General features: G+C 50.9%; 2 protein-coding genes across 9 annotated transcripts in view; one reads left to right on the top strand and one right to left on the bottom strand.

The window, feature by feature from the left end:
- Positions 1–2721: 2721 nt before the first annotated feature.
- On the bottom strand, positions 2722–10194 carry SEC22B (SEC22 homolog B, vesicle trafficking protein). The gene is made up of 5 exons (XM_015869433.1): positions 10022–10194; positions 9781–9890; positions 6002–6162; positions 5090–5236; positions 2722–4728 (listed from the first exon to the last, which is right to left on the bottom strand). The coding sequence occupies exons 1-5, from the start codon at positions 10094–10096 to the stop codon at positions 4574–4576; spliced, it is 648 nt and encodes a 215-aa protein (XP_015724919.1). The 5' UTR covers positions 10097–10194; the 3' UTR covers positions 2722–4573.
- Positions 10195–10374: 180 nt separating this feature from the next.
- Positions 10375–18607, top strand: part of PACS2 (phosphofurin acidic cluster sorting protein 2) — a 57964-nt gene continuing 49731 nt past the window's right edge. For 5 of the 8 annotated variants that reach the window (XM_015869422.2, XM_032446287.1, XM_032446289.1 and 2 more), the window contains exon 1: positions 10375–10555. In XM_015869422.2, the coding sequence (XP_015724908.1) occupies positions 10428–10555 (128 nt within the window). In that variant the 5' untranslated portion in view covers positions 10375–10427. The remainder of the gene's footprint in view (positions 10556–18607) is intronic. The other 3 variants (XM_015869421.2, XM_032446292.1, XM_015869420.2) reach the window with 1 other exon arrangement.

The raw sequence follows: 18607 nt of genomic DNA, 5'->3' as shown, positions 1-18607 counted from the left end.
TTCCTGCATCAAGGGGGCTGCCTGGTGGGGAGGGAGCCCCGTGCCCCACAGGAATGCACCACCAGCTGTTTGTGTGCTGCAGTCAATTGTGTATGTGTGGGGGGGGGGGGGGGGGGGGGGAATCCTGGGCAGCAGCACCCACTCCAGGAGCCTGGGAATATTTATAAGGCTGCATGGCTCTGCTTGTGTCGCTTTGACCAAAGCTGGTGACATACAGAGCAGCTGCTGAACTCCTGGGGCCTTCCTGGCTCTGGGTTCCCAGTGCTCCCACCAGCTCTGGCATATATTGGCAGGGATGCACAGAGGTCTCAGAGTCACTGAGTGAGTGCATAATTTCTGCTCCTCTATGCAAATCCTGTGTCTGCTTCCATTTTTGGGTGTCTGGGTGACAGGCAGCAGGGAGGGCACACTTTCAGTTCCAGGCTGCGTTAAGATGCCCTGCTCCCAGTGAGCACAGACAGGGGTACACGGCGTGCTGGGGCAGCAGGCAGTCCCTGGGGTACACTGCAGGGCTGGGGAGTCTAGTGGGAAGCAGTGCTGGCAGCAGCTCAACATGGGGAAGGAAGAAGAAAAAAAAGAAATGCCACAGGAAATGAGTTTATCATCTCCGAGCAGAGCACCAGGGCTCAACCACAGGGGGGTTTACAAACCATGATTCAAAATCACATTGGGCTTCTCCCTGCAGCCATCACAGGGAAGAAACCCCTGCAACACGGGTCTTAGTGCTTGCCCACTTGGCCATGGCTCTGCTAGGAGCTCAGAAGGGCCCCACCAATTTCTGCTTTATTTCCTGCAGTGAGCCTGTATGCTCAGGCATGGCTGCAATCAGCTGGGAACAGCTGCCGTGGGGGCTCAGTGCTGTGGGCACAACAGTGGGTACCCCATGTTCCAAAGGAGACCCAGCCAGCATCTGAGCTGGGGGTCCAGGTGGGACAGGCGGGGTGTGGGGGAGAGGTGGTAGAGTTGCCCCAGGTGGATGCAGAGCTGGGGAGATGTGAAGTCAGCTATCAAAGGCTGTTGGGGGAATGTGGGCAAAGCAGTTGAGGAGGGGAGGTCAGAGCCTGACTCTCACATGTTGGCTGTAGGGCCGTGGGAGCTGCTGGACCCTAGAAGGACTCAGTGAGTAAGGCTGTCAGTAGCTGCCCTGTGCTTGTTGCCTTGTGGTCCAGCCCAGCTGCATCACTCCACATAGGTGGGATGGGGCATTTTGGGGTGCCCCAGGACATCTATGGTGTGCTGAGGCAAATCACAGTACCTGAAGGTGCCTACAGGAAATCTGTGGAGGGGCCTTTTGTAAGGGCATGTAGTGACAGGATAAGGAGAAATAGCTTTAAACTGGAAGAGGGTCAACTTAGACTAGGTATTAGGAAGACATTCTTTACTGTGAGGGTGGTCAGACACTGGAACAGGTTGCCCACAGAGGCTGTGGATGCCCCCTCCCTGGAAGCACTCAAGACCAGGCTGGATGGGGCTGTGAGCAACCTGTTCTGGTGGGAGACATCCCTGCATACAGCAGGGGGCTGGATACAGATGATCTTCAAGGTCCCTTCCAACCCAACCCATTCGATGATTCCATGATCCAGGGAGAATTGCTCCCCACAGTCAGCTGCCCTTGGCTGGCCTCCAAACCTAGTTGTGGTAGCAGTGCCCTGCCATCTAAAGAGCTTTCATTTTCAGGCAGCAGTAAAGACACATCCTCCTTTTCTAAAGGTCACTCGAGCAGCAAAGCAAGCAGTGAGGAGCAGGAGGCAGCCTCCCAGTCTCATCAGCCAGTCAGCCCCAAGGAGCAGAGCCACAACGTCCCTGAGGGACATAGCACAAGGACTGGGTGCTGTGAGGACTGAGCCCCAAGCCCTACCATCCTGGCCCTCACTATGCAGGCTGTTACTTGGTGACTGGTGTCCGCAGGCAGATGTGTGGATCCCTGATGCAAAGATGGTGGCACAACACTGGGTATCACTGGGACATTCATTCATGGCAAAGCAGCTGCCAGAAACCACCTGGGGTCAAAGACCCCCATGACTCCAGAAAGAAGAATGCTGAATGCTTCACCCCCAAAGAAAAAAGGGGGGGCACTGCAAGTATGAGGAGCTGGTTCAAAGTGGGGGGGAAGCAGCTGGTGCCCAAATAAACATAGAAACCAAAACCCTGCGGCATCCAAACCACTGCTTTCTCTGGGGGAGAGGTGATGATGCAGAGCATTGCTGTGGTCTGTGCCAGATGGCATCTGGTTTACATGTGACACTGGCAGCAGCATGCAAAGAGACAGAGCAGGATTTGCCACCCACCCAGCACAGCCTCCTGGCAGGTCAGGGTGGGCACAGCCCCATGCAATCCTTTCTACATTCCCCATCCCTTCCAGCACCTCATGGACACACAGACACCCAGAGCTGAGCAATGGAAGCAGTGAGTGCACCCAACACCAAAAGCTTTTTCTTCTTAAAAAAGAAACCAACCAACACTCAGGCCCAGCTAAACTGCAGGGCTTCATAGTAGTGCAACAAGATGGGGAGCCCTCAGGTAGAGTTGCAGGGCTCTGCACTGTGCCAGCACTGCCACCTGCAGGCAACAGCTCTGGGCTTGCACTGACCGCTCAGGCTGCACGCATTGCTCTGCACAAAGCAGAACGCCATCGGTTAACTGTGAGGTCTTTACCCTCCTGTGCCTCTAGAAGCAAAGAAAGCATCCTCTAGAACGACAGACAGGAGTCACGCTGCCAAGGGGATTTTTCAGAAGCATTTATTTCACTGCTGACACTTGGCCTGCAGCAGCCAACTGCTTGCTGAGCAGTGTCACCCCCTCAAGTCACAACAATCCAGTTACGGTCAGTGTCAGCTCACCTTCCAGTACCCACATCACACACAGATCTACATCACTGGGACAGTCACCCATTAGTGACACCACTTGTAAAGATTAAAAATGGTCATAATAAAGCAATCTACAAAGTAACACTTGAAGACATCATGCAGAAACCAGGTAATTCTAGAGTACAAGACAGATCAGATTTGCTTGGTTGATTGACAGTGCTTACTGCTTCCCTGCCAGTCCCACATGGCACCAGGCTGGGCAGGACAACAGCTCCCCAAATCCCCACCCAGTGGCAGAAAACATTTCCAGGTCCCAGTTTGCATTTCCAGACCTACATAAGAACTCCATAAGTTACCGGAGAGCCCTAAAACTTCCCTTCTGTGACAGTTCCTGCTTCCTAACCATGTTACAGACACTTGAGTACAGAAAAGAGTGGGAAGGCCTGAGCCTTAAGGTTCTGTGCTTTGGGTTTGTGTTTTCTAGTTAAAAAAAGCTGATGGATAAAATAGTATTCACAACACAGGTGGAATAAAAGTCAAATCACATTACACTCAGACTATATAGGTTGGCCCGTGAGAAAGAAGCGGCTAGATAGTATTGCCCACAATGAGTTTTACCTTCACCTACAATTTCAGCTTCCCATATGAGGTAGGGAGAGGGTGATTGCAAGAAAGGTGGCATTTCCAAAGGATTCCACTGCTTTTAAAAGTTATCCTCTTGAATCCTTCATGTCAAGGTGAAGTGTTTTGCTTTTAAGGAAACACTCCCTTCAATTCATACCAACATTCAGAGCTCTACTTTTATTTTTTTGGTTGTTTTCATGGAGAGGGAGGAAGAAAAGAAGCATCCCAGAAATGAAATGCGAGCAGCTGACACAGTTTGGAAAGGAAGTACAGTAGAGAGGAAGGAAATAATGTAGTTTACCTGCAGGAAGGAAGGGAAAATAGACATAATGCTGATACAGTTTGCACTGCGCCCGCTCCAACAGCACTTGAGTTACACACCCTGTCTTTAACCACATGGAAACATACTGTCACAAACAGCTGCCAGGAGAGGAAAAGTAGATACATACAAACCTGTAGTTTAGTTTTGTAGGGATCAGTAATATAGAAGCCTTTCATTGCCTCTCCTAGTACTAGACAGAATGTATTTAAGGCATAATTTACCATCTTTTTGTTCCTAAAGTAATGGAAAGTGTAACAAGCCAAGATGTCAGACACAAAACTCAACAAGAGCCAGTCCAACAGAGGTGAAAGCTATGACGGTATGTACAGAGCAGTATTTTGCCTTCAAACAGGGGAGTCTGATCTTTAAAAAACAAAATATTAACCAAAAAACCCAAAAAAACCGCAGAGATCCAGATCCTAAAAAAAAGCAAACATTGCCAACACAAGGAATGTTCATTAGAGTCCAGTTCCCACTAGAGCTACTCAAGAGGAGGACGTAAAAGGTGATGATGCTAAACTGCACTGATTGGCAGTTCCCAAAGCTCACTGCTTGGAGAAGTGCAGAACTGCAGGAGGTCAGCCTCGACAGTACCCTAGTGCAAACTGCCTCAGGGGAAAAGCCTGTAGTCAACAAGCCTTTACACTTACAGTTAGGATTCACTAATAGGTGTAGCACTCAGGTGTCACCTAACATATTCAGGACACTTGAATAAAGGTGATGGTCCTGCGTGGATTCTAATGCACATCCCCAGTGAACAGTGTCCTGCACACACACACATTTGCCAGGCTACCAGCTTTCCCTCTTCAGCGTAACCAGGTCACAGCCACCAGAATCTCACATAGACGATCAGCATGATAAAAAACACAGCTACAGCTGCAAGTTTGGCGTAAGTGGAACGCATGTTCAGGTACTTTGCATCCTGACGGTACTTCTTGGACAAACTGGACAAGTTGTTGGCCTTGGAATCCAAAGCTGTTGGAGGGAAAGGGCAGAGAAGTTAAGATTAACCCAACCAGGTGTCATCCAGTTGTTACATTAACTGAATAAGTTTCTCTGGAGCAGCTGGAAGCATAGCAGTATTACATGACAGCACACCTTGTGCCTGTCTGCAGTGATCTAGAGCTTGTTCTGCTGGGATGAGGGCCACCCAATGTGGTGAGACACTCAAAAGCAGCACCAGTATCCATCAGGATGCAACTGATAGAAATGATGCACCCACTGAGTCCACTGCTTTTCTTATACCTTGGAATTAGGAAGACTTTCCAGCTGATATGCTCTGCCCATGCTGCTGACTGAGGGTAAGCATACACCAAACAGCAGCTACCGCCTGTACCTGAAAGTGCCTCTCCTCGCTGTAAGACTTCCTCAATGTTGGCCACCATAATCCTCTGCACATCCTGCAGCTCTGTGTTGATGGAACCCAGGTTCCTCCTCGCCCGGCTGTCGATGTAGAGCTTCTTGGTTTTCTGGATGTAGGTGTCTGAAACAAGAGGGAACCATCAAGACGATACTTATCTCCCTGCATTGCTTAATTTACCAGGCAAAAGGAACTGAAGACATGGGTTAGAAGCTGTAGGCTTCTCACCCTGCCGCTCCAGGCCAGCACAGAAGGGCCTTAACCTAAAAGCAAGGCATGAAGGCTGAGAGACTTTGCTGCTGGATGTGCACTGCCTCCAGGAGAATAACATTCTTCCAGGCTCTACTCACACAGTCCTGGTTCTACACCCACATAATGGGCACACCAGTGGAGAGCAGACCACCAGGAGGAGAACAAAAAGACCTCAAGTCAGAGTTGTTCCTCCCTCCTCAGCACACTGCTGAATACTGGTACTCTCACAATTTGCATCCCACTTACTCTCATTCAGGGTGCTGTAACAAAAATGCCTTACTACACTTTATTAAATCCACACTACCTCCTTCAGATGCAATATGGAAAAAACACACCCCAAACACAGAGCAGCCTGGCTGCCAAAGGAGTGGGAGATGTGCTGAGACAACCAGCAGACTGCAAGCAAACATTCACTGGAAACAAGCCCAAAGACTGAAAGCAAGAAATCTGAACTAAAGGATATTAATGATCTTCTTACCGTGTCCCTATTCATAAATACTCCATGCTAAAAGCACCCACTTTAACAGCATCCTAAAGAGATTAAACTGTCAGTTCCACAGACCAAGCTGGGAAGTATCTTGTGGCTGCAGCCCCTGCAATAAGCTTGCTAATTAGCCTTGCAGAGAGGGATCTCACCAAATTCAATGAAGGAATAGGGCCTGGAGACCGTTGGCACTTTCTTGCCGTGCTGCTCATCAAATTCTGATTGTAAGTCTTCCAGATACGCAAAGGCCAGTTTCTTCGGGAACGCAGCTTCACACAGGACCAGGTAACACACCCCTTTCTCAATTATGTAGCTAGAATAACATAAAATAGAGGATCAGTCAAGCACTTCTGTACCCATTTTATTAGACAATATTCATCATATCTCTGTTCCTCAAAGTAAACGGCTTGCTTAAGCTGAGAACTTCGCTGGCTTTGTAAAACCCCACTGTCACTGACTGTAATACACACAAGAAAGTTGGCCAGCAGAAAGAAGGGAAGGTGGAAAGCATAGTTAAGAATAATGCAGCACAGTTAGGGACCCGAGGCCCACAAATGGGAAGGCACACACAGGAATGTGGTCTCAGTGTACTAAAGCTCTGACAAGGCACCTGGTGACTGCTGGCTCCCATGTTCTATTTTGGAAGGCTGGGTGCTGCCTACCTCCCCAACACACACCTACTGCTTTCTACATGCTGACCTCAGAACACAGCTGAATACTGGTGCTAGATGGGCTCTGGTGACTTCTTCGTCCTACTTGCAATTGATAAGTTAGACTTTGCTACCTGGTTTCGGGCTGTGATGTTAGGAGCCCCCAAACTGGTACTGAAACACGAGCTACTGTTGCTCTTTAACCCTGTTTCGTTCATTCTGCAGCTGGAACATGGAGGTTTTCTCTTCCTCCCGCCTCATTCCCTACTGCAGCTAATTCTCATTGTTCACAGAGGTTTAGTGCTGATCTTGTTTCACTGTGGACCACCAGCGTTTCTATGAGCAGAAATAGGGAGGGGACTTCCATTACAATTCAGTTGAAAGAAATAATGAAATTTAAGATTATTTACTCAGGTTTCACTACAGCTGTCTGCTCTTTTATGTTCTCTGTGTTTCCCTCTTCATCCCGCCACTACAAAAATAAAGGCAACAGTAACTCTACCAAAACCAAGCAGATAGCTCTGGATACATTTACTTCTATAACTCAGAATGGAATTCCAATTTGACATATGTTACCTTCCTTTGACTTTGTGTATAATAATGCCATTATGTAGCAGTATAGTTAACCTAGAGATTAACAATGCATTACAGAACCGACCTAGTCATAGGGGCACTACAGTTATTAAGTTAATAAGCTTAAAAATTTCACTAACAGCTGCATCCAGCATATAATACAACTTCCTCCCACAACCTGCTGTTTTTACAGACACTCAAAAAGGTCTGGACGGATGGATTTAACCATCCTCAACTTGCTCCTGAGGATCCTTTTCTGCTTTTCAGACTCTGTGGTCTGTGCAAACCCTGCCAGACCACAAGGAACAGCTGACCCACCCCACGCAGAAGCAAGAAATCTCAGCCGCTAGGATCCACGTATGTTTTTATGACCTTTCTATGCCCCTCAGCTTGTACTGCATTAGTCTGTAGGACTAATCCTATGGTATGCCTTACCTCTGTTCTTTCCTCAGCCTTAAGAGACCTTCTTGGCAGCTCAGGATTGCTCTGTGTTATCACTCAGAGCTCAATTTAGCCACAGCCATGAACAAAAAAGTTTTTTGAAGGCATCTGAAAGAAGGTTCTTGTCAGGCAGAAAGAGTATTCCCTGAGAGCCAGAGCAAAGGTGAGAGCAAATGAAAGAACATGCCCAGCCAGTAAAGACATGGTCTGTTCCGTACAGCTGGCCCTGCCAGGAGCTCTTCAGCTGTATTTCCCACTTGCTTTTCCCAGTATGAAATCAAACGTAAAGTTCATCTGTCAGCACCACAGCAAGCAACCACACCTCCTTCAGTCCTGGATTCACACCATTCAGCAGCCTCAGCCCAAGATCAAAACAGATTTCCAGCACAGCTGGATGTCACCCTTTTATACTTGTGCACACCTCTGAGCTTTTGCACAGCACCAGATCACACTGCGTGCCTATCAGTGCATACACATCAAGGGCAGACATTGCAGTTTACCACTTCTGACTCCTGTACACCACACTGCTGCATGCTGCAGGCTGCTAGCAGGTTTCTGTATTTATTTGGGATAAGTTTGAGAGAGAAAAGCTTTACCCTTCTAACTGGTATCAGCAGTAAAGGCCAAGGGTTGTTTTCAATATGACAGGTAAGAACCACTTAAGCCATTGACAAGCCAAAGGTCAACTCGCAACTGACAGCACAGCAAAGTATGGAGGTGCTGATTCAGAGCCCTGATTCAGCAGAAAACAAGATGTGCTGTGTTAACTAACAGCATTACTTAAAACAGCACTGATGACCATCCCCGAGTCCCCTGTTTCCCCCCCTTCCTATGTTGTTATCATAGGTGATTGTTGGATCTGGAAGCATTCTTCATTTCACAGAGGTCCTGCTTTGATATCCCAGGATGAAAGCAGCAACATGAGAGCGCTTTGTGGTAGCAGCTGTCAGCAGCATGTAGAATTTGCCTAGATACTGAATACAGAAAGATGGATACTTCTATCCCTGCTTATTAGCCAAGCACACAACCCGGGTGTTTCTCTGAGACATCCATCAAAACATGAGCTTGCTCAAATCCTCCTGGCTTCACTTTCCTGGGCACTGCAACTGAAGCAATCTTCCCAGACATTGTTCTGCTTGCATCACAGAAGCAACATGACAAAGGAGTTTATGAAGATCTCTAAAGACAGCTTTCTTCTTACCCAGCCATTAACACATACATGGTCACCAGCATCTGAGGACCAAGAGCAACCCTGCTGCTGGCAGCACAACAGAGCTTCACACATCACTGTTTTGGCATTACCACATGGCACCCAGTCTCACAGAGCTTTGCTTCTCTAACATAAATATCAGTGCTGGTAACATAATTCCGACTCTTGACAATAACTTGACTCAGTTCTGCAGCAATCACTCTGCTAGGTTGCTACATTTCACATAAAGAAGCATTTCCTCTTCTCCTGCCTGTTGAAGGCTATGATTTCTTCCACTTATTACTTCCTTCCCAGGTCCCCCTGCTGCTGGTTAGGCGGTAATGGCACCCAACCATTTCATTCCATTATTGAAGTTCACCAAATAGTGTGCAGAAAAGCCAGGAGAGATCATAAGCTAAGTTTGCAAATGCTTAAATAGATTAATTAAATACAGCAACACCTACTATACAAACCTACCAGAGGTTAAAAAAAATGCTCGTCAGCTATTAGAGAGAATAAGAATGTCAGAGACAGTCTATGTGCTTTAGTATCATCATCATCATAGTATCATAGTCTCGTGTGGGTTGGAAGGGACCTTAGAGATCATCAAGTCCAACCCCCCGGGATTCGAGCCTCTGTGTAGCAGAGCGGCACTGCTACCACTTGCGCCACAGGGGGGGATAGTATGATAGTATATGGATGTATAAAAGGGTACACTCTCACTGGATGCGGGGAAAGGAGAACCTTGTACAGACAATGGAACTGTTAACTTACTTTTACCAATGACATCTGTTTTTGAAAGTGAGAGGATACGGAGAACCCAAAGGAGACAAAAAGGGATAATACAGTGTACAAACCAACAGAGAACTTAAAACCCTACATTGCCTTTAGTAAAGGCAGGGCCTAAGAAGGCAGCAAGCGGAGCTGTGATGAAACACCCCACATGTTCTCCCTTCTATTGCCCCATCAGCACTTGGCAGCTGCACAGTTCACCCTCCCCAGGACAGCCCAGAGAACCCAGAAGCACCATCCTGTGACCCCAACGCGCTGGGTGCTGACCGTACCCACATCCACTTACTGGAAAGCCATGGCTCCCGCCTCCAGCGTGCACCTGGTCGGGGACTGCTCGTTCAGCTTGCGGAACAGCTGCTTGGCCTGGCTCTGGTACTGCTGCAGGTCACGGCCGGACTGCGGGGAGAAGAGAGCACAGAGTGATGGGGGCCGGCAAACACGGCCCAGCAGTACAGACACAGCCTAAAAGAAGGCAGCGACAACAGCTGGACCGGACCGGGCCTAGCCAGGCTGAGAGCCCCCCCCACCTGCTCATCCTCCTGCATGGAAGCAGCGAGCGGCAGCCCGTCGGCCACGCGTGCGATCATGGTGAGCAGCACCATCTTCGGCTCCACTCGCTGCGCCGCCTCCTCCTCCCTCAGCCCCCACTGAGCTGGCCGGAAACTGCCACATCCACATCCGGTCCGCCAGCAATAACTGCTCGGCTACTTCCGGCCTCTCTACCGGAAGTGCTCCCAGCAGTGCGGCCTCATTAGCGGGGCGGTGGGCGTGGCCTGCGTTAGCCACGCCCCCTTTGTTCACCCAGCCCCTCCCCTTGTCTCTATGCCCGCCCCCCCCCACGTGACCACACCCCCCTTTGGGGCGGCACACTCACACACACACTCACGCACACACACAGCGGCGGCCCGGTGGGCGCACGCCAGGCCGGCAGCCATGGCGGCGGCGGCGGAGCGGGGCCGCCTCAGCTTCCCGGGCGGCGCCGGGGCCTTGGGGCGGCCCGTGCCTATGAACCTGTTCGCCACCTGGGAGATCGACGGCTCCAGCCCCAGCTGCGTGCCCAGGTAACGGCGGCGGACTCGCCCACCTCGCCCCTTCCCCTCGGCGGGCGGCCCCTGCTGGTCGGTAGCGCTCCCTGCCCGGCCTCCCCCTCAGCCCCGCTCCCCCTCAGCCCCGCTCCCCCTCAGCCCCGCTCCCCCTCAGCGTGGGCTCCCCCGCCCTGTTCTGGGCTCCCTCCGCCCCCCATTGCCGTGGCGACGCGGCGCCCCCCGCCATTTTGGACCCCCCGTTCGTCGCCGGGCGGACCCCGTTCCCAGCCTGCAAGCTGGGCCGTGCCCGAGATCCCACCGCCGCTGTGCTTTGATTGTAACGTCTTTTACTTGTTGTGGGCGCGGGCATCAGGCTGAGTTCGCAGGTGTGCGGAGCTCTGCGGACACACAGCCCCTCCATGTCCTGTGCCACAGGGCGGTTGGACACGGGTCCGTCCATCTCCTGTGCCGGTGGCCGCAGTCGCTGTGTTGCAGCCGCCCGCTGGGGCTGTCCTTCCATCTGAGCTCGGGTATCGCGGATAAGGTGATGGCACGGGGCACAAAACCCGAGTTGTGCAGCTGCGGCTGGTTTGGGTGAGGGCAGCCCGATGCTGCTGGCAGCCTGAGGTGTGTCATGCAGCAACTTTCTGTGCTCAGCCGTCCTGCTCTGCAGCGGGAGGTTCCCGAAGGGCACCGCCACCAGGAGGGCACGGACCTCTTTCCAACGAGGTAGGGGGGCAGCTGGAGCACTTTGCATTTTGCCCTGGCTTCCAGTGCCATCCGCACGACCCTGGTGCTGTGCAGAGGACACGCAGCTCTCTTGCAATGCTGCTCTCTCTCCTTTGTGCCCACGGCTCCAGGGAGGCAGTCAGGTTTCCATTTCAACCAACTCTTAGTGGCAGTTGTTACAATTAAAAAACACAAACGTCCGTCGCTGTCAAGGACTTTTAGTTCTGCATTATCATTTATGCTGATACTTGCAGATATGAAAACTAGCTCACGACATAGGTTGCTGGTTTGCAGATCAGTGGATGACCAGGAACTGCAGCGTAAGGATGCTGGCCCTGCTTGGATGCATGATAGGGCATGGGGGCTCAGGGTGGCACCCAGAGCAGGCAGCTGGCTGGGGTGGGGTGGGGTGAGGGGCAGCATGGATACTGGTGTATAAGGGGAGAGCTGGGGCTCAAGGGGAAGCACTGAAGGCACTGCAGCAAGCTGTAAAACAGGAGCTGGTTGAAGTGCTTGGATCGCATGCTCTGGACCTGTGATGGGAGGACTGGGGGCAACTGTGTGCCATCTAGGAACACAGCTTTTATGTGAGAGGTCCCTCTAGCTTCAACCCTGTTGTTGCCATTGCCTTTGCCAGCTGCTGCTGTCTGCCCATCCTACCAGCTGCTCGTGAGCTCCATACAGGCTGGGCTGTATGAGTGCTGTGTTAGGGATGCGATGTGTGGCAGGACTGCAGCTGTCACTGTGATTGCCAAGTGCTCTGGAGTCAGAAGCACTTGAGGCTGTAACCCCGCAGCAGTGTTGGTCTGATGGCAGGGAAGGAGTGTGCTGTGCTGCTTGTGCCAGGCAAACAGCAAGGCCTATAGCAGCAGCTGGAGTGCTGAACCAACATTCTGCTGCTTTTCACAATTAAACATCGTGTCCTGTGGTGCTGCTTGAGGTTCATGCTTTGTGTTTCATTATAGGTTTCGCATGAATCACTGCGGTGGTGAAGGCAGGAGTTTGAAAACTTTATGTTATATTTTTAAGCTCATGGTATAGTAATTTTCCTGTGGCACAAAGGCATTTGAGATGTTTTTGTGTTAAAATGAGAGATGCTGAGATGAAAACTGTTCTGTGGGGGAAATGGTATTAAAGATAAGCTTGTTGTCCTAGCAGGTATCTGCTGGGATGTGAAAAAAGGATGTGGAGGAGAGCGGGTCAAGTCATGTGGAACTGCCTTGGTCTCTTCTGAGATCTGTACCCATGACAAGTTCCCCTCCAGGTTTCTGTTGGTAGAACAGCCTTTGTAGCTCGGGAGAGACTGAAGCTGGGCAGAGGATTCATGACAGAGCAGTGTGTGTTTGGGGAGGGAGCACCGTTTCCTTCCCCTCCTGTGGAAATAAATCTGACTCCATTTCTCAACCCTTACTCCCACAGTGAGCTGAGCAGCAGGAGGGCCGGTTGGAAGCATTGCAGGCTGTGCTGTGGGCAGCTGGCATTACTCAGGTGTGCCCTGCGCTCCCCAGGTGATGGCTGCAAGACCTCCAAGCGCTGCTCTTCATTGGCCAGCCTTGCTGGCAGATTGAGAGTCCTCTCAATCTGGAGAGGCTGGAGCTGTGGGTGTGAATGGCAGTCACTACTGGGACCTTCAGGAGGCTGTTTGAGGAAGAGATGGATTTGGGGGAGGTCTTTGTTGGCAGAGGCTCTGCTGGAAGAAGAGGCAGTGAAGCTCAGTGTTTGCCCTGGGATGGGGTTTGTTAGAAGCAGCTGCCTTAACTGCTGCATGGTCAGAAAAGCTCAGGTTTGAGGTGTTGAGTGCAGTGATGCTGAGCTGTGTGTGGAGCAGCAGTGACCTGATGTCACTTGGAGAGATGAAGGAAACCCGTGGAACATACATGGGGAGAGATTGCGTCGTTTGGGCACTGCCCGAGTTTCACATGCTACCTTGTCTCTGTGGGTGAGGAAACATGGGAGAATCTGTGTGCTACACTAGAACAGGAGGCTGCTTTGGCAGAAACATCAGTGCTCGGTGCTGCAGGATGGCTTTTGAAGCACGTGGACATCCCCAGGCAATGGAAACTGCTTGCAGTGAGGCTATGGGTTCACAGCAGCTGAGCAGATCCGAATAGTTTGCTCATGCCCCAGGCTCTGTGCTGCTCTTGCAGTACCAGCTCCATCTCCAACTGCTCTGTTCTGCAGTCAGCTGCAGTGGGTGAGTGAGTTGCTGAGGCTGGCAGAGCAGTCTCAGAGCACATCAAGGTGTCAGCATGATGTGCAAGCAAAGCGATGCAGAGAGGAGCAGTCCCACAACCTGTGTGTTGGCAGCCTGATGTGGTGCCTGGTCCTTGCTCAGCTGAGCACTGAGATGGCAGTGATCTGTGGGAAGCCCTGGCTGACTTCTCTCTCTAGGTGCCCTCAGATGGGAGCGCAGTGCCTTTGGGTTCAAAAGATGCCTCCCACTGCTGAAATGGGAACTTTGGCCAGTGAGTCCCTGCTTTCTAGCCTGGCTGGAGCAGTGGCAACAACAGGCTGTGCACAACTTGCTACTGTAATAATTGTATCTGTGTGATGCTATGTAAATGAGCAAGTAAAAGTGCTGATTAATTCAGGTAGGGAGAGACATTTTAAGCATATCAACCTTCTGATCCATTGGTTCACTGCCATTTAGAAAGAACTCTTGTTTGTTAGGGTTGCTGTTGGCACGGTCCTTGGGAGCTGACTGCGGATTCTTGGTACGTTTGGAACCAGGAAAATGTCTAATTACTCAGATGACTAGGTACGGCTCAGAAGTGCTTATTTGGAGGCTTTGTTTTGATTTTGTTTGAGTAGCACTGAATGCTTAACATTTTACCGCTGGAGCAAATTGAATACAGATGAGCATGAGGTAGGCTTTAAAAAAATTGCTAGCTAAGGCAATGTGAAACATTTGAGAGATGCTGGAGGAAAAGCATCTAAAACTGAGCGATGGAGGTGAAGTGTGTGGGTAAAGCACAGTGGCCAAACCCTTTACTCTTGGTGCCTGCAGGTTCTGTTTCTCCCCTGCTTTGGGTTTAGCTGTCATGGAGGAGGAGAAGCCCAAAATGACATTACCTTGAACAAGGTGAAGTGTTCCCTTTGTGCTCCCAATGTAATCAGGACAGCCAGAGAGCAGCAGAGCTGCTGGTACCGTGCTTCACATCAGCCCTGAGCGCTCCATGGTTGCTGTGGCAAGCGTGTGGCTGTATCAAATTAGCTATGAAATGATTTGCATAATAGATTAATCAACCGGCAACAAAACATCCCTCTATTCTGCCAAAGAAAAGCAAAGCATCAACAGGACTGTTACAAGAAGCCATTGTTTTTTGCAACTCTTAATCTTTCTTTTTCCAAGAGCACTCCATGTTTTGGCCTGCTGCAGGAAGCTGGCCTGCACGCTGCCTTTATTTGCGTCACATCTTGGCAGCTTTGTCTAATTCTTTTGGGCCAAATTTTGCCACCGTTCTGGTGACCTTCTAGGGAGGGTATTTCCTATGGAATTGGTGGCTGGCTGCCAAAAAGCTCTGTATGGTCAGGTCCTCCGTGAGCCTTCACCTTTCCATTGCCTTACTAAGGGGAGAGAAATTCCTCCAGGCTGCTTGTGTCCTCCAGAACTGCTCCATTGCCATGGGAAGCTGGGGAGTGGGGCCCCTGGAAAGCATGCAACTGAGCGGGCAGGAGCTGATAGCTGGGTTTTACTTTGTCTTTGTTTCTCCCTCCTGTGAGCCAGCAATATTATATGGTCATCCTGTGGCTTCGGACATGGTGCCCACATTCAGCCTTTATTGGTCACACAATGCCACCTCTCAAACAGTGCTGTGGGATCTGGAGTCCAAACGCATCCCAATGTGCAGATGATAAGAGGCTTAAATGCCTAATTGAATGTGATAGCGTGAAGCTTCTCTCGTGGTGAGGTTTAATTGGATTATAGTACTGCACAGTGATGTGGTGGCTTGCAGGGCGCGCAGCCAGCTTCACAAGGAAAGAGTGGATCCACACTAATCACTCATTTGTTTAAAACAATGAATTGCCTGGAGTGCTCTGATGGGCAGACAAGAGCCAGCAGCCCTGGAGAGAGGATTCTTCAGAAATGAGGCTGGTGGATGCCTGCTGCACGTGCAGACCTGATTGGGTCAGTGCAGCTGTAGCACAGGCTCTGCAAAGCTGCCTCATGAATCTGAGTTGTGGGAAAGGAGGAGGATGAGTGCTCCATGAGCTTGGATAAGCAGCTGTGTGTGCTGCATGCTTGCATGCTGCAGCCTGGAAGCCTTTAGAACCTCCTTTAGAAGCACTTGAGTCATTTCTGGTCGGCTTTGCGTGCTGTGACGCTTGTCCCAAGCATCCCTTCTGGAGTGGCTCATTTGTTCTCTCATCACATAGCTGTCCCTCTGTGGACCGGTCTTCTTCACGTGTAGCTTTGGTGCTTTGGGGCAGCTGCTGGAGGCTGAGCATCCTTTGGAAGCTGCTGGCTGAACTGCGGAGTGGTTGTTCTTGGACGTCTTAGTGCTGAAAGCAGAGCATTTGGCTTGCTGCTATTTCAAAAGAGTTTGAAATCTGCATAGCTGCTCAGATCTTAGTTCAGAAGGGTTGTCAAGAAAAATAGCATTTGTTCTCCTGTAAGCAGGCAGATTAGCATACAAAATCAGCTTTGATGTTGTGGCAGTGTGCTCCTCATCCACAGCCTCTGTGCTGTTTTAGAGAGCTGTTAGGCTTTCAGTCTGCTGGGAAATGCCCCCAGGGGACAGCGTGTGCCATTCGGGCAGGGGACAGCACCAGGATGCTGAGAGCTTTCCATCAGCTCCCCCTGCCTCCTGCAGCAGCCCTGCGGTAGGGCTGCACAGGTGGGTGTGATCACTTGGTGGGAGTGGAGCCACCTCTATTCATGCCCTCAGATGTGCAGGACCCCTTCAAGCTCCATCTAAAATACATGGAGAGGTGGAGGGTTGAAGGTATGTGGCTGTGGAGGAGATTGGGGATTCAAGTGTGTGCCTATGTGCAGGGAGAAGGGAAGAATGTTTTCACCACTCTGCTAAATAGTTTCTTCTGCAGGAAGGATACCGTCTACTTCCACGTGATCCCTTTGCTCTGTTAAGTGTGGCAGCTCAAAAATCTTTCCCTGTTCTTCTTACTTTTTGACAGAGCTTCTGTAACATGAGGGCTGGGAGGTTCTCCTGGCTGCTGGGAAGTAAACGTGGTGAGCAGGAGAGAGACTGGAGATTTCTGCAGGGAAACACATGGAGGGCTGCAAATGGAGATATAGGATAACTATAGAGTCTGTTCTGTGGTTCTGGCCTGTGTTTCTGGGGTTTCTTTCAACGCAGGGCTCCCATTAATGGCTACAGAGCATAGCAGTTTGCACATACACGTGTCTGCTATGTATTTCCCTACAGGCACGAGGCCAGATCTAGATATAGAGCACAGAAGAAGCCCCGTCGAGAGATTCTTAGGAAGCCTTATCTATATATAGTCTATATAAGTCTGTATCCCCTTTCTGCTGAGAGGACAATCTCTGCCTGGGGAGCACGGTTAGTGAAGATCCACCCAGCTTTGGAGAACCAGCAGAGAGGCAGCCGCACAGTGTCACAGCTCCTGTGCCCTGTGCAAGCCATCCTTGTGTGCCTGGCTCCTGCACCCTCTGCTGAGAGCCCCAGCTGCATGGCCGGCTGCTGTGACCATGGCGTTGTGACAAGCCGGTGTCATGCTGCTGTTACTGGCAAGCCTCAGAGCACACAGCAGCCCTGGATGTGAGGGAACAGCTGCAAGTGCTGGGGCACGTTGCTCATGCAGTGATTGCGCCTTCAGAACACGTCGGTCCTCTGGGTGCTCCGCTGTGAGATCAGAGCTTGGCAGTGCCTTGTTGTGGAACGACTCTTGTGGGGGTTGTGCCAGTGCGATTCCCTGTCGTGCAGCTGCTTGCCAGGCTGTACCATGAGAGGAGGCTGCACAGGCGTGCTGCTGCTTCTGGATTGCAAACACGCTTGCAGTGCTCAGCCCATCTGCTGCAGCCTAACGCAACAAAATGAAAGGCTCACAGGTGCTGTATATGAGAAGTGGGAAGGCACATCAAGGTGGACAGGCCATTTGTGCAGCAGTGCGGTCTCATTACTGTGCAGTTCCACAATTAGGATGTCTGAGGATGTTCCCTATACCATGCAGCCAGTCCAGCCAGCACTCCGGCAGGTTTTGTGGCTGTCTTGGCAGTTTCTGAGGAGCAGCTGAAGAGCAGCTCAGCCATCTTTCTGCTGTAAAAAGTTTGCTGCCCATGGAGCTTCTTTACACCAGATCGCGGAGCCAAAGGAGTGAGACTGATGAGGCTGTACCAGCTGGCAATGCCACGTGGTTCTGTTGGAGGCACGGCATGTGTTTGGATGCTTTTGGGTCTGGAATTGTTTCATTCCTTCTCAAAAGAAGAGCTCTGTTCTTGCACTGAGCTGATTCCTTTCTCATCTGCTAGGGTGCAGTGCTGGCAGCATAATCCTTAACGCCATTCTGATGGGAACCTCAGCAAGATGTGCTCCATCTCTCCTAAGCCCATTGAAGTCGCAGGGCTGTTGGAGGACATCTCCTCACGGGCTTTACAAATATAGCAAGAGCGTTTGAGGTCGCTCAGTTTTGAGTTTCTTCAGTGAGAGCACGCTTCAGCTGCAGGCCGTGCCAGCACTCGGTTTGCTGCCTCTGGGGGGGCTGCTCTGAAAATGGGTGTCTGTGGCACGGCTCTAATCTCATGATGGTCCTGCAGACTTTTCCAGCTCATCAGATCCATGTGCAGTCTTAATTTCACCTCATCACGTGCGCCCTGATTTCTCTGCAACCTCAGCTGGGTGAACCCTCTGGTTCTTAAAGGGGACAGGGATGCTGCCGTTCCCAGCACAGAGATCACAGCCTGCATCGGGTCTCCCTGCCCTCATCCTGCTCCACCTGAGTGGTGCGTTGGTGTGTGTGCAAGGCACAGAGCATCCACCAGTGCTCTGCCAGCTGCAGCAAAGCTCCAGGAGCTCTCTCGCAGAAGAGCTCTTTCCCAGCGGGGCACAGAGCTGTGTGTGCTGGAAGCGTGCAGTGGTCAGGCTGCCATCAGGGCTGCTCAGTGGGGCTGGGCTGGTGCCCCATTCTCTGGGGCCATGCTCCTCTGTCTCACATGGACGGAAGCTCCCAGGTGGGAAGAGGGATTTGTGATCCAGGCTGCAAAGGAGGAGATTGTCAGCCAGGCACTTCCGAACTTGAATAATTGACAGCGTAACCAGAGCCACTGGAGATTGTTTGGGTGGTAACTGAATCTTCCACACCGATTCTTATGCAAATTCAGACATGTGCTCCTGGATTCTAATGGGAAGTGTACAAATGCAGTTTGCATTGTTCAGAGCT

Source organism: Coturnix japonica, chromosome 8 (genome assembly GCF_001577835.2).
Source record: "Coturnix japonica isolate 7356 chromosome 8, Coturnix japonica 2.1, whole genome shotgun sequence".
NCBI classification, from domain to species: Eukaryota; Metazoa; Chordata; class Aves; order Galliformes; family Phasianidae; genus Coturnix; species Coturnix japonica.
This window is presented reverse-complemented; position numbering and strand designations above follow the sequence as displayed.

Coding starts and splice junctions, on each gene's coding strand:
- SEC22B (XM_015869433.1), bottom strand. CDS start 10,096: ATGGTGCTGCTCACCATGATCGCACGCGTGGCCGACGGGCTGCCGCTC. Junction 9,891..10,021: donor CCATGCAGGAGGATGAGCAG/GTGGGGGGGGCT, acceptor TTCTCCCCGCAG/TCCGGCCGTGACCTGCAGCA. Junction 5,237..6,001: donor CTATTCCTTCATTGAATTTG/GTGAGATCCCTC, acceptor CTCTTGTTTCAG/ACACCTACATCCAGAAAACC.